The following is a 14366-nucleotide window of genomic DNA, read 5'->3' as shown; positions in this document are numbered from 1 at the left end:
AGAAAAATGATTTTTAAAAATCCACTTAAGCAAGACCTTCAACATCTGTGTTTAGTTGTATATGGAAGGGTCTACAATTTGCCTCAATATTTTTCATTGTGTGTAAAGAAATAATCTAGCCTACTAACTGTGAAAATATCTCACTATTTTGCCTTTTTTTAAAAAACGAAATTGCTCCTTTCATTTCATAAACAGACTACAACTAGAAGTCACGTGACTTTGCCCTTTGACGTTAACTCACCATACTAGCATGGTTTGTTTATTAGCCTGGTTAGCGTTGTCACTTTATTTTACTGTCTATGCACTTAACACTACCAGCTCCTCATGTGAGAAGTTACAAGTTACCCCAACATAAAGGTAATTACCACGCGATTTACATAGCTTTCTGTCATTACGAAATCATTTAATTTAAGCCATAGGTTTTGGCCCTATTTGTATGTGTATCCAAAGGCTGCTGAAGCGCAGGGGAAGTTTTTTTCCCCTCGTTTCAGTGATTGGTAGCCTACATCATCTGGGTGATGGCTTCGAATATGTGTAACATTTATTCCACTCACATACCCAATAACTGCTGAACAACGCTGACACACAGTTTCATCTTATCCACCACTCTTTCGCCTGTACTAACGTTACTGTAACTGAAGTTCTCAAACTTGCGATCTTAAATAGACCAGCGGATCCTCTAACTCTTGTGGGTCTAACCTTAGTGCTGCTAATGACTGACGGACTCGACTGACGACCTGACAAAAAAAAACATAGGCGCCAATCAGAGCTTCAGAGCTAAGGCGAGGCTACAGATTAGCGTTAGGTGTCGCTAAAGAACTCCCGTAACTCTCGCTACTTAACAGTATTGCGCATGACATTAATTAATCCGCACACGAGTTTTATGTATTTTTATACCGTGTATTCTCCGTGTAAATTCATGCACCGAACCGTGACGCCCGTACCGTTTCGGTTCAATACGAATACATGAACCGTTACACCCCTAACATACACACACACACACACATACACACAGGCAGCCTTTCCCAGACATATATCCACATTTTAAACACTCGCACACACAACCACACTCACATACAACCACACACTCACACACACACAGCCTTTCCTAGACACACACTCATACACACACACACACACACTTGTGACCTCTCACCTCCTTCCTCAGCACACGTCACCTGCGTCACCCTCCGATGTAGATCAGGTTGTAATGTTTACACAATCTCGATGAATTTTCAGCATACCTCACGTATGCTTCCCTCTCCCCCAGGGCTCTCGCTGTTCATCCGATGCCAACATGTTAGGCGAGATGATGTTTGGCTCGGTAGCCATGAGCTATAAAGGCTCCACATTGAAAATTCATCAGATCCGGTAAGTGGATTGAGGAGAGGTTGTGGGGATGAAAACAATGAAATGAGAGGATCACACACGACCACTAGCAGTAGAGTAAGGAGGGATGATCAGTGTCTGTTTACACTAACACATTCCCCATGGAAACATCATTGCTCTTTGCTGATGTTGAGCTTGCTGATGGCAACAGGAGTGACTATATTTGTGTGTGTGTGTGTGCGCTTGTGTGCTTTCAGGTCTCCACCACAGCTCATGTTGAGTAAAGTGTTCACCGCACGTACAGGGGGCAGCGTATATGGAAGCCTCAACACGTAAGTGGTCACATGAGTTTGTCTCGTCACTATGCACCCCCCCCCCTCTCCCTCTTTTTTCACTCTGACACGTACACACTCTGTACAAATGCACATGTACACTCACAGAACAGAAGCACGACTTTTGGCGCCGACTGGCTGTTGATAGCTTTTTTTATTACCCCCCATCTACAGATTGCAGGACAGCTTGGAGTACATCGGCCAAGACACGAATGCTCTACGAGTGGACCACAACACCGTCACAAGTGGCTTTCTGGGAAACATAGGTAACCACAGCACAAGTAGCAGAAGAGAACTGACACCTTTCGCCCCATGACCAGTGTATGGTCGCTTCCCTGTTTGTAGGTGTGGTGGTGTAGAAGTGCACTTTTTTTTTTTTTTTTTTTAGAAAGGAATAAAATAGATACACAGCAGACAGGAATACATAATAATAATAATAATAATAATAATAATAATAAGATTTATTTTTATTCATACACAGAATGCAGCTCAAAGTGCTTTACATTTGGAACATTGCACGTGCAGCTGGAACAGAGTTTTGTGATTAATGATTATCTCCTTTGTCTATTAGAGGAATGATCAATGCTCTCTTGCTGTCTTTGTATCTGTTAAACGTTACTTATCTTTGTCAGTAAATGTTAAGTGTATGTCTTTGTTCCGCCCGTGCCCTAATCATTTCAAAACTGTTCAAAACATGTTGAGGTTGTAAAAATCAGCACAGACTCTGGCTTATTAAGTCATGTTTGAGCTGAAAGGTCATTTTTGTGCTGTGGGTCATTCATGTTTTGAACAGTATTGATCAGCCACACCCTCACAGAGAACGTGCATTTCTGTGCATTAGATGGCAACGTTCAGATTGGACACGTTAGAAAAGAGATGGAGGGGCTGCCTGTGCCTCCTCCTGTAAGACCCCGTCCAGGCGACACGTTTTCTGTGAGGGTTTTTCATTTGACATGAGGGTCTTTCCTGAACATGTACAGTGTGCCGCCCTCCATTTTTCTCTCCTGCTCTGTTTCTCTATGGGGTTGGAGAGCCTTATTCCAGGGCCTTCTCCTGCTTCACTAACCTGGTCCTCTGTCTTGTTCTTTCTGTTTCTCTCTCTGTTCGTTGTTGTCTTCTCCTCTCTCTCTCTCTCTCTCCTCTTCTCTCTTTCGTTTCTGTGCTGCTGTTCCAGGTTTCTCTCAGCTCTGCAGCCCGCGGAGGGCACTCTCAGAGCAGGGCCCTCTACGTCTGATCAAGAGTGCTTCTTTTTTTTCAGGTTTGCCTACTGTGTGTGTGTGTGTGTGTGTGTGTGTGTGTATGTGGCTGTGGGTGTGTTGGTGTGGGTGTGCAACTGTGCGTGCATGTGTGTGGTCAGGTATGTTTTTAATGCTGCATGTGGCTGTGTTTTGTTTTTTTTATTTATTTTTTAAATTGTTTTGTTTCCTGTTCTTTTGTGTGCTTCTTTGCTTAAGGAGTTCACAATTTGAAATGTGCTGGAACACGTGCTTGTGTGTGCGCACCTGTGTGCAACCCCCCCGGTGGCCGCTTATCTCCCCTCACTCCTCCTCCTCCTCTTCCCTCTCCTCCCTTTTTTCCCTCCTCCTTCATATTGCTCTCCTCTCCTTCCTTTGCCTCCCTCTCTCCTCCTCCTCCTCCTCCTCCTCCTCCTCCTCCTCCTCCCTCCCTCCCTGTCAGTCTCTCCCCTCTCCTATGTGCCAGTACGCACCAGCGCTCCTGCTCCACGGGAGGTGCTCCCGTATAAATATAGAGCCGCCGGAGACCCTTTCTCATTGGCAGGGGCGGCACGACACGTAGCCTCACGCGCGTGCGCGCGTCAGTTATGCAATAGCAGCCGAGGCCCCAGCTGCCTCCCTAGTAGATGCATCCGAGTGAAGGTTGCAGTTTAATTTCCTCCCCATAAATCACATCAGCGGCAGCGCCACTCACTGCGCCACCCGCCGCGCCACTACGCGGGCACCTGGGCACCAGAAGGGGGGCCCTGTTGTGCTGGTAGTCATGACTGGTGCTGCCAGCAAGTGTGTGTGTGTGTGTGTGTGTGTGTGTGTGTGTGTGTGTGTGTGTGTGTGTGTGTGTGTGTGTGTGTGTGTGTGTGTGTGTGTGTGTGTGTGTGTGTGTGTGTGGTGGGGTCGTTTATTTATTTATTTTTTTCAGCCAGGCCAGAAGTGGGTTGGTTGGTTGGTTATGCGTTGGGGGTTGGCGCTGGTGGGGTGCTGTGTGTGGGGACACTTCAGACTGAGGTATTTTGGAGAGGGTCTCTGGCTGGCCTGCTGATTCTGACTCTTCTTTCCCCCTTCCTCTCTCTAAAGGCCACAGCAACCCCATGGACATGCCTGGCAGAGGGCTGTACGATGAGAGAGACAGTGGTATTGCTCGATCAGGTAACAAAACGCACAAACATGTACACCCCCCACACCCACTCACTGAGCATGAGCTAACACAATCACACACAGACACACACACACACACACACACAGACACACATGCACACATACACACACTCTCTCTGGGCATGAGATAACATAAGCACACACGCACACATTCACACGCACGCACACACACAAGCACACACTCTCTGGGCATGAGGTAACACACACAACACACACACACACACACACACACACAACCATGTCCAAGTTTATCCAGCACTGTACATCCCTTCCACAAGCCCTTTCACTCAGGCCTGTGGAAAAACCCACTCACAGATGTTCCACCATGTGCAGGCTGAAGACCCCAGTGCCCTTTGACCCTTTCCAGGCACCGCATGGCCAGATTAGCATCCAGAGCGGTTTCCCTCTGACCTCCCACTGTACAGCATTGCTGTCTGTTTGCGTTGGTCCGCCAGGGCCTGGAAAAGCTTGTGCAATGGAAACTGACTCCCTGGCATGACTGGCATGGGGGGAATCTCATTTTCAGTGTAGTGCATAGACATGCAGTCTGCTTATATATAGCCCCCCAGTCTCAGCCCATGCTCTCGCTGGGGGTAAATGGGGGGAGGCTTATTTTGCCCCTCGTGTCCTGCCTCCTCCTCATCCTTTACAGAGCCCCTCATTCAGAAAGCACTGGCAGGATTAGCATGAAAGATTGAGCTGCCATTCAAGTGACAGGACATAAAATATGCTTGAAACATGCCCACACTCAGCATCACATCCTTATGTGGGTATGCATGCCTATAGGGTTATGTAAGATGGTGCTTTAACAGAGGCAGAATTAACTGAAGTACTTCTCAGTACTAGCACCTTCTCAGTACTAGCACCTACTAGTGACCTCTGCAGAGTTAAGTGGAGTATTTATCTTCCATGATTCCCAGTACTAGCTGTAAGCATCGTCAGCCAGTCCGAAGACCGTGATTTTTCAGAGCAGACAGCAAGTCTTTGTTATGTTATGTAGGATAAGTGTTTATGGATCAGATAGAGTGGGTTGTGGAGGGATGGATAAATAATGTTTTTTTTGTTTTCTCTCTGCTTTCCCCAGCATCTCTGAGCAGTCTGTTGATCACACCATTCCCCTCGCCGGGCTCGTCCCTTACCAGCAGTTGTGCCAGCAGCTACCAGAGGCGGTGGCTACGCAGCCAGACCACCAGCCTAGAGAACGGAGTCTTCCCAAGATGGTAGGAACCATAGGAAGCTATCTCAGTTGACATTATATATATGCATATATATTTTTTGCTTAGAGATATATTGACATATATGACACTCTTAAGTCTGTAATTTTAGAGTAAACCATGCATAAAGCTGTATTTGTTTTGTTGTTGTATTACCTTGATATTATGTATCTGATAGTCATTGGTGTCCTCTAAAGTATGATTTTGGCTTTTAATGACGTTCAGTATTTCTTGGTAATCGTACCTGCAGTTGTACCTCTAGTGAAGTGAGTGATGTCTCTGTGATCAGGTCTGTGGAGGAGAGCTTCAACATGTCGGACGAGAGCGGTGGCCCAAACCTCGGGGTGACCCGGAAGAAGAAGATTGCCATCGGGGTCATCTTTTTGCTCTCGCCCAATGAGCAGGAGAACAGCAGATTCCAGGAGTTCTTTTTCTCCCACTTCCCGCTCTTCGAGAGCCACATGAACAAGCTCAAAAGTGCCATCGAACAGGTGAGCAAAATGGCAACGCAGGAGAGTGGGTTTGTGTCTGACGTTCTATATTATATATTTTCTATATTTGAACCTTGTTAATGCTTCAGTGGCATAAACACTCCCTATCAGTGTCAAGCCAGCTCCCTTTCCTCTCTCTCTGTTTTCAGTACTTGTTTTTTTTTTTACAAGGCTATGAAACTGAGCAGGCGCTCAGCCGACGCAACTCAAAGGGTACTAGCCTATAGCCGAATGGTGGATGGACTCAATGAGTTTCGGTGAGTTTATGGTTTCATATAATGAAGTGTTGATTTGTCTCACGCCTTCTCATTTTCTGTTAACAGGCCCACCCATCCTGTCAGTCAACTTTTTTTTTTTATTTGGCTGTGAGAAAAACATTTAGGACTTAAGAGAGACCTTAAGGATTAGGTTTAAAAATCCATTAAAAATAGCCAGGTGTCAAAATGTATACAACTCACTACGAGTTAGCTAGGCCAATATCAGATCCTTTCATGTAATTTTAGCAGACAGGCTAAATGTTGCATCCTCTTACCAGACAGCTCTGAAAATAGATCAGAGGATGTTAGTTTGTGCTTTTGGACATTCAAATTCGATTCTTCTCATAGGCCAGGTGTTGCATAAGAGTCTTGAGAGCGCTGCGGTGGGGAAGAGATTGAGTGCTATGGTTCTCTGTATGTCCACCATGTGCGTGTGTTTGCCTGTCAGAGGTGACATGGGGGAGCTGCTGGGAGTGGGTGGGGGTGGGGACTTAGCTGGTCACAAGAGTTTTGTGCATCCTTTTCCAAAGTGTGTGTGTGTGTGTGTGTGTGTGTGTGTGTGTGTGTGTGTGTGTGTGTGTGTGTGTGTGTGTGTGTGTGTGTGTGTGTGTGTGTGTGTGTGTGTGTGTGTGTGTGTGTGTGTGTGTGTGTGTGTGTGTGTGTGTGTGTGTGTGTGTGTGTGTGTGTGTGTGTGTGTGTGTGTGTGTGTGTGTGTGTGTGTGTGTGTGTGTGTGTGTGTGTGTGTGTGTGTGTGTGTGTGTGTGTGCTTAGCTTTAATGCTCCTAATCCTGCCATGTGACCTGCAATAGGTGTTGAGTTAAGCCTGTGAGCAGAGGACATGGCTCCCCTCTCATTCACCCCTCTCTTTCTCTCTCTCTCTCTGGCCTGCACTCTCTCTCCCTCTGTCTTTCTCTCACTCACTCTCTGTCTGGCTTGCTCTCCCCCCCCCCCCCCCTCTCTCTGTCTGTCTCTCTGGCCTGCACTCTCCCCTACCGACTCGTGTTTTTCTCACTGTCACAAACTCCTCACAAAAGCCTCTCGAAGGCTCCTCCTCAGGGAAACGGCTCCAGCAGCACGCAGTGGCACGATGCTGTTTTCAGCAGCAGCAGCAGCACTCTGCAGCAAAGCATGCTGGGATAGGTGCAGCAGAGACTGTGGGGCGGCTCGTGTCTCTGCAGCGCGGCCAACATGCTGGCACGGTGCCATGGCAACCCTACTCCCCTCGGGAGGGAACAGTATCTCTGTCACAGACAGTCAGCCTGACCAGAATAGTAAATAATATGCTAGGGGCATCGGGAGGAAGGCCACTGGTGAAGCCGATGGAACAAACTAATGCCTGCAGTTATCTCTCCCTCTCGCGTAAAATATTTTTTGAAGAGTGTGGTGTGCTTAGGTTGTGAAGTAAGACCGGATGTTGGAGGGGGAAATAAAGAGGAAGCTGCTGTTGTGAATTACACCACAATAACCCTTCAAACGTAGATCTAGACACTAGAATACTACTACACACTTCTTAAACATAACTGCATATTTACAGTTATTTTCCTAATTGTCAAATTGCTAGAGATAATCTGGCTTTAGATTAATCGACTCAAGTCTCTCTCAAATGCCCCTTTTTTTTTCTTGTTGTGGTCTAGTTTTACCCCCCCCCCCCCCCTTTCAAGTTCACCTGATCTGCTGCTAAGGTAGTGTAAAGTTAGACCATGTTCTGGCCTGGCTGCAGCAGTCACAGGTTATTGGTGCAGAAAAGAGATGCCAGGTCTTTTTATAGGATACTACAACCAGAAATAAAGTACTGCGAAGTGAACTAGAGTAGTGTGTGGGAAGGGGGAGGGGGGACTGGGGGGGGGGGGGGGGGGGGGTCCTATTTTATTTCTGATCACGAGTGTACATGCTGCTGCTGGGCCTCGGGGCTGACTGGCTGAAATGTGCAAGTGCGTGCAGCATCTGCACTTTTCCCGGAAGTGTGTGAGAACTGGATCAGCTTGCCGTGGAAAAGGTGAAGGAGAATCTCCAGCCCCTGAATTTAGAATTTAGATAAGCAACCTGTTTGCAGAATGCAGCGAGCTTGTCAACAGGTTTTCATAGCTGTGGCTTTTGAATGAGTTAAAAACAAGAATAAGTAGGGCGCTGTGGAGATCTTGTAGTGCAGGAACCTAATGTGATGTGGATCATGTGATCGGGTGGATGCTGTTGTGACAGGAACGTTATGACATCTGAATAAGCCACTGAGCAATTAGTGTGAAGATTACTTCCATTGTTTGTGAAGTGGGAATGTGAGCTGTGTGTTTGAGGTGTGAGCTGTGTGTGTGTGTGTGTGTGTGTGTGTGTGTCTGCGTGCATGCATCAGCCCCCAAAGTGTGAGTGTGTTTGTGTTGCTGCTGCTCCTCCTAGGAGATTCCCTTCTTTGTTGCGTGTGTGTGTGCGCATGTGTGTGTGTGTGTGTGTGTGTGTGTCAGACCCTGGCTCCCGGCCCGCTGTGGGTCTGCAAGGAATTTCCCGCCGATGAATCCACACAGAGGGTCTCCCCACAGACGAGCCGCGGAGAACTGTGCATCTCTTGTTCTCTCCCCTCACAATGACCCCGCTGTCTTTCTCCTCCTCCTCTCCCTCTCCCTCCCTCTCCCTCCGACAGGACGACCATCTGTAACCTGTACACCATGCCCCGCGTCCCTGAACCCGTCTGGCTCGCCATGATGTCTGGCACACCAGAGAAGAATCAGCTGTGCAACCAGTTCATGCGGGAGCTGGCCATACTGATGGAGCAGGCCTCTAAAAATCAGTTGAGTGAACCGGCCCGCTTGAGCTCTCCCATGCATCCATAAGCTGCACGTCTCAACCTACATCTATAGCTGCATGTGTGTAAGCATGTCCTGACCACGAGGTCCGTCTTGTCCCACCCCTCTTCTAGATTCCTTCCTGCCCTGATCACAGCCGTGTTGACCAATCACCTGGCGTGGGTGCCGACAGTCATGCCCAACGGCCAGCCGCCCATTAAGATCTTCCTGGAGAAGCATTCATCTCAGAGTGTGGACATGCTGGCCAAAACACACCCCTATAATCCACTGTGGGCCCAGCTTGGTAAAGATCGACTCCTTCAGTATACTGAATCTGTGTTTGTCTGAGAATGTATGACCTTTGCAGATGCCACGCAGAAACATTTGAATAACTCCAATGGGAGGTGGTTGCTCTCATTCAATTCCATTGGACTTTACATTTATGAAAGCTGCTTTGTTGATAAAAGGAAAAATTATCACTAAATCAACAGTCTCATGAGAGGCATATGGGCCTGTTATTAAAAATGTCTATACTACTTCTGGTACTGGAGATCCCATGTGGACAGCTCATGAAAGCCAGAGCTCTGATGAAAGTGTGGTGTGACTGCCACCTAGTGGCAGACTTAAACAGTGCTGGCATAGAATCTACAGATATTGTGGTTGGCTGCCAGTGGTTGATGCATGCAATGGGTCATCTACAAACCCAGTATTAGCACAGAATGGTTGTAGGCACGTTGTTAATAATGTTATCAAATAATTCCGTTTCAGAAGTAGTCTTGACCAAACTAGATTCAAGCTTGATCACAACATAACCGTAACCACCACACAACCGTAACCGAGACTGTTTCCTGTGTGCAGGTGACCTGTATGGGGCCATCGGCTCTCCGGTGCGGCTATCTCGGACGGTGGTGGTGGGCCGGCGGCAGGAGCTGGTGCAGCGGCTGCTCTACGTGCTCACCTACTTCATCCGCTGTTCGGAGCTCCTGGAGACGCACATGCTGGACAGTGTGGAGGACGAGGCCATCGTCATGCCCGGCTCGCTCATCACCACCTCGCTGCGGCGGGGCGAGGTGGAGGAGTCCGACTACGTGCTGGTCACCGTACACAAGCCCAGCGGCGACTACCTCTCGCAGAGCGTGACGGCGGCGGGAGCGCCGGACGAGACTCCCGAGGCCGGCAGCTACCTGTCGGACACGAACAGCACGCAGAGCAGCACTTACACGGACACGGACGCGTGCCCAGGGCAGGACGACGAGCCCGCGGAGGGGTCGCAGAGCAGCGGCGTCGCCGTCACGAACGCCGTCTGCTGCACGCAGGCGAACGCGCACACGTTCGGCGCGGTGCCCGTCATCCGCACCGAGGACGTCAGCGAGCCCACGTCGTCGTGCAAAGAGACGGGGAGCCCGCGCATGGAGGCTCGGTTGGAGACGGTGGTGTGCGTGGGCTCCACCTCTCCCAGGGAGCAGCCACTCATGCTGGGCCCGGAGAGAGACCGGGAGCAGGCCGGGGTGGAGACTGGGGTCAAGGCCGATCTGGACACCCCTCTCGTCCAAGTGGAGCCTCCGACGGGCGGCATCGGCATCACGTTCATTCGCCGGTCAGGGATTCCGCTCGAGAAAAAGCCTCCGGATAAGACCCTGGTGGCGCCGTACTTGTCGGACGAGGAGGAGCCGGCCACCAAAGTCACGTTTCTCATCGGCGACTCCATGTCCCCGGAGTCGGACACGGAGAGCAGGCAGAGGAAGCTGGAGGAGGAGCTGAAGAAACACAAGAAGCAGCTCAAGGAGCAAGAGCAGAAGCAGCTGCAACAGCAACAACATCAACAACATCAACAGCAGCTGCAACAGCAGCAGCAGCAGCAGCATAAGGTGAGCACCGAGCAGAGGACTGAACCCAAGTCGAATACAGTGGACCAAACCAAGACCAACGAGGGCAAGGACCCAGCCCCAGCCCCACCCCCACTCCCACGCATCTCCAGTAAAATGCCCAAATGGAGCCCAGCTCCAGAAGAGTGCATGGACTTGTTTGATGAGTATTTCAGCGACGACAACCCGGTCGAGACACGGACTATCGACGACTTGTCCAAAAAGCAGGAGACCGTTAGCGAGCCGCAGCCGAACCAGTCGGTAACCAGGAGTATTGACCTGTCCGAAGGGCAGAGCTGCAAAGACACGAGAGACAACAGCGGTAGCTCGCACAATGCTAACTGTAGTACAGGCTCCTGTAGATGCTGTCCTGCTGAGCAGGACAAAGGCATCATCATTTCCGTTACTGTCCCCCAAGGGGACACCAACAGCGGGGACCTGAAGAAGGTGGCTCCAGTCAATGACTGGGAGATTCCACGGAACGAGAGCTCGGACAGTGCGCTTGGGGACAGTGAGAGTGAGGACACGGGGCAGGAGCTTCAGCTACCGCGGCACGAGGAGCCGTACTACAGGGACGATCAGGAGGAGTGGCAGGACGAGGTGGAGGTTCCATTCCCAGGGTGAGGAGGGCGATATCTTGTTTACCAGTGCTAGATGCGACGCCATCCATTGAAAAGTTTTCACAGCTGTTTAAATGTTGATAATGTGTTTTAATGTTGAAAAAGATCAATAGGCCCCAGTGCGTCCTGAGTAGTGACTTATTATCTGATATGACATGATTGAAAACAAGTTGATGTGGAAACTTGATTTTCTTTATATTTACAGGGAAAAGCTGATGGAAAACTTCTCTAAGCCAAATGTAGCAAACTTCGGGAGATCACTGTTTGGAGGATACTGTCCAACATATATCCCGGACTTTGTGTTACATGGGACACCAAATGATGAGAAGCTCAAACAGACTCTCATGTCTGACCTGGCACACACTGTGCAGGTAAGCCATCTCCCAAATCTGTCTTGTTGGCTATTTCATGTACATGTGTCCACTTTAGATGTGCTTACGTCATCCGTTGCCGAACTGAATTGTGGGTCCGTTGTGTTGCGTCGCCCCTGTCAAAGTTCAAGTTTTGCTTCACCGACGCAGAGCAACGGAAGGCTCCAGCCAATCAAATTACGGTGACGGAACGCAACTGTGTGTAAGCACCGTAACTGAAGCGTTCCGTTCGTGCAGTGTCTGCTGCAACAATTAGCTTCCAATATAGTCAATGGAACTGGCTACACCAGACGTGGTAACGGCACGTACATTCGAAAAATTAGACCAGTCTTCTAAAACTATTTTTACGCTCCGCAAACGGAGTGCTTCAGTTTCGGACTCGATATAGCCTGTGTGTAATGCTCATTTATGAGAAGGTTTACCAGTTACTCAGCACTAACTTGGCCAGGCTTGTCACTAATCCACGTTTGTGAAAGCTAAGGTATCTGGATTAGAAATGTGCTTCCTAGGACTTGTACTGCACAGTTGCACGTTCTCATGTTGTCTACTGATTTGTGTGTCCATTACAGCATCCGGTACTGGATGAGCCCATTGCAGAGGCCGTTTGCATTATAGCAGACACGGAGAAGTGGACGGTACAGTTGGCCAGCAGTCAAAGGCGACAGACAGACACCAAACTGGGCAAGGAGGTGCTGGTGTCCAACCTCGTGTCCAATCTCCTGCAGTCCACTTATCAGCTGTATAAACTCAACTTGTCTCCGAACTTTGTAAGTGCTACCTGGGTGTCAATCTATTGTTGTTGTTGTTGCTGCTTCTCAGGAACAGTACCCACTAACCTTTTGTCTTTGTCACAGTGCATCATGCATTTGGAGGACCGGCTTCAGGAGCTGTACTTCAAGAGCAGGATGCTGGCAGAATACCTGAAGGGCCAAACCAGAGTGCATGTCAAAGAACTTGGAGTGGTTTTAGGGTAAGGGTTTATATATTTTTTTTCTGCTATCTGGAATGTTTCCTAATGAAGCTGTATTGTTCACAAACAAGTCATGCATATGTATTGACTATATGTCTCTCTTCTTGACTTTTCAGAATCGAGTCCAGTGACCTTCCCCTGTTGGCGGCAGTAGCAAGCACTCACTCACCGTACGTGGCTCAAATCCTGCTGTAGAGCACACACAGTGGACAGACGTCAGTGGAGAACTTTGTGGAGCAGCAGGAACGTGTGTTTCTCTTTATCCTGTTTATCTACTGAGTTCAGCCACAAACGAACAGACTGTGGGACCCACTGAGGGCCACTTGAACTCTGTGGGTTGTGCCCAGGGTCTTGGAAAGGCCAAGGACCAGCTGCCTGCAATGGAGACAATCTGCCACATGGGGGCAACAGAGGTCACTGCTCCCAGTGATTGCTAGATTGACTATCACCACAGGTACTCTCATGAACTGTTTCCTTGTTTTGTTTGACTTTTTTTTTTTTATCTGTTTACGTCTGTACCTGTTTATTTCTTTTCACAAAGAAGACTAGAAAGCCAAAGAGAAGTTGTCAAAGACATTCATCTCTAAACGAGGAAGGGACAAAGTGACTACTTCCACCTCAGCGCACCTTTTGATATAGAAATGGTAGTAGTCCTTGTTGCACAAAAATAATAATAGGATGTTTTAAATCACGGTAAAATACAAGTTGTCGTTTGCTCAATTATGTCTTTATGTTATCAATGGAAATGTCCTGCAATGCCTGGCATGCCTATTTTATTTTTCAATGTTTGTCATTGTGGATTTTGACAGCAAATTGTATATTACTAGTCTTCACATTATCCAGTTGGTTCAGCACTACCTCAAACAAATGTGAGGATTCACAGCTGTATTTTTAATGACCCCAGAAATATTAAGGCCCTGATCAGTTTTTACCAGTGTAATGGCAAACTAAGGCTTGTCAAATCCTTTGCTGTTTCTCAAAAGTAGGGTCATGCTCCAGGTGTACTCCCAAAAATCACTTAATTCTGAATGCCATTGATTCAAGTAACATTTATATTTCAAAGTGAAATGCTGAACTATTTTCACACTATACAATTTATACAGCTTTGCCACATTGTTTACTGCTGAAAGGCATGTGTTATAAAGAGAATACAAGGAATACTAGTCAGTTATTATGCTATTATTAGACGGCAAGAACTTTTGAGAAATAATGACATGTTAATTTTATAAAATTGTAAAGGTAACTGAAATTTGTGGATGAAGACATTTATTTTTTACAAATATTTTTAATGTCTGTTAGTAAAGTCATGAATTATTTTTGTCTTGAGGTGTTGCTCCTCAGAGTCTTAATGGACATGTAGCATAAGATGGAATGAAGGTGTCTGGGAAATGTTCTTTTCTTGGTTATAATGCATTGGTTTGCTCTCAGTGTATGATGTTTGGCTTCTGCAAATGACATGAAATTCATTGCTTTTGTAAAACACCTATTTGCATTTGTTTAATGTATTTATATCTACATACATTCTTTATACATGAATTCAGTTAAATTATTTAGAATGGTGTGTACTGGTTTATGTACATTGTATATATTGTTTTCAGTTTGTTCCCATTTATTTGTACATAATGTCTTTCAATATTGGATTATTTTTCTGTAATTATCCTTTCCCAATTTTCTGGGAATGTTGTGCAATAAAACATGCCATTATAATACAGTTACAGACGTGCCATGACGAGCATTTATTTCTTGGTTAAAG

The 14366-nt window shown here is 47.5% G+C and overlaps 1 protein-coding gene across 4 annotated transcripts in view; it reads left to right on the top strand.

Annotated features, from left to right (window-relative positions):
- Positions 1 to 14324, top strand: part of fnip1 (folliculin interacting protein 1) — a 25888-nt gene extending 11564 nt beyond the window's left edge. For 3 of the 4 annotated variants that reach the window (XM_076275140.1, XM_076275141.1, XM_076275143.1), the window contains exons 4-18: positions 1271 to 1371; positions 1587 to 1661; positions 1836 to 1927; positions 2836 to 2919; positions 3971 to 4042; positions 5136 to 5271; positions 5555 to 5756; positions 5928 to 6013; positions 8646 to 8792; positions 8922 to 9091; positions 9646 to 11272; positions 11478 to 11643; positions 12213 to 12410; positions 12498 to 12613; positions 12730 to 14324. In XM_076275140.1, the coding sequence (XP_076131255.1) occupies positions 1271 to 1371; positions 1587 to 1661; positions 1836 to 1927; positions 2836 to 2919; positions 3971 to 4042; positions 5136 to 5271; positions 5555 to 5756; positions 5928 to 6013; positions 8646 to 8792; positions 8922 to 9091; positions 9646 to 11272; positions 11478 to 11643; positions 12213 to 12410; positions 12498 to 12613; positions 12730 to 12808 (3351 nt within the window). In that variant the 3' untranslated portion in view covers positions 12809 to 14324. The remainder of the gene's footprint in view (positions 1 to 1270; positions 1372 to 1586; positions 1662 to 1835; positions 1928 to 2835; positions 2920 to 3970; positions 4043 to 5135; positions 5272 to 5554; positions 5757 to 5927; positions 6014 to 8645; positions 8793 to 8921; positions 9092 to 9645; positions 11273 to 11477; positions 11644 to 12212; positions 12411 to 12497; positions 12614 to 12729) is intronic. The other variant, XM_076275142.1, reaches the window with a different exon arrangement.
- The last annotated feature ends 42 nt before the right edge of the window (positions 14325 to 14366 follow it).

The sequence above is a fragment of the Alosa pseudoharengus genome, unplaced genomic scaffold (assembly GCF_046254945.1).
Source record: "Alosa pseudoharengus isolate Yale_2024_CS ecotype anadromous, Long Island Sound unplaced genomic scaffold, YU_APseudo_1.1 YU_APseudo_1.1_scf_8, whole genome shotgun sequence".
Lineage (NCBI taxonomy): Eukaryota > Metazoa > Chordata > Actinopteri > Clupeiformes > Clupeidae > Alosa > Alosa pseudoharengus.
This window is presented reverse-complemented; position numbering and strand designations above follow the sequence as displayed.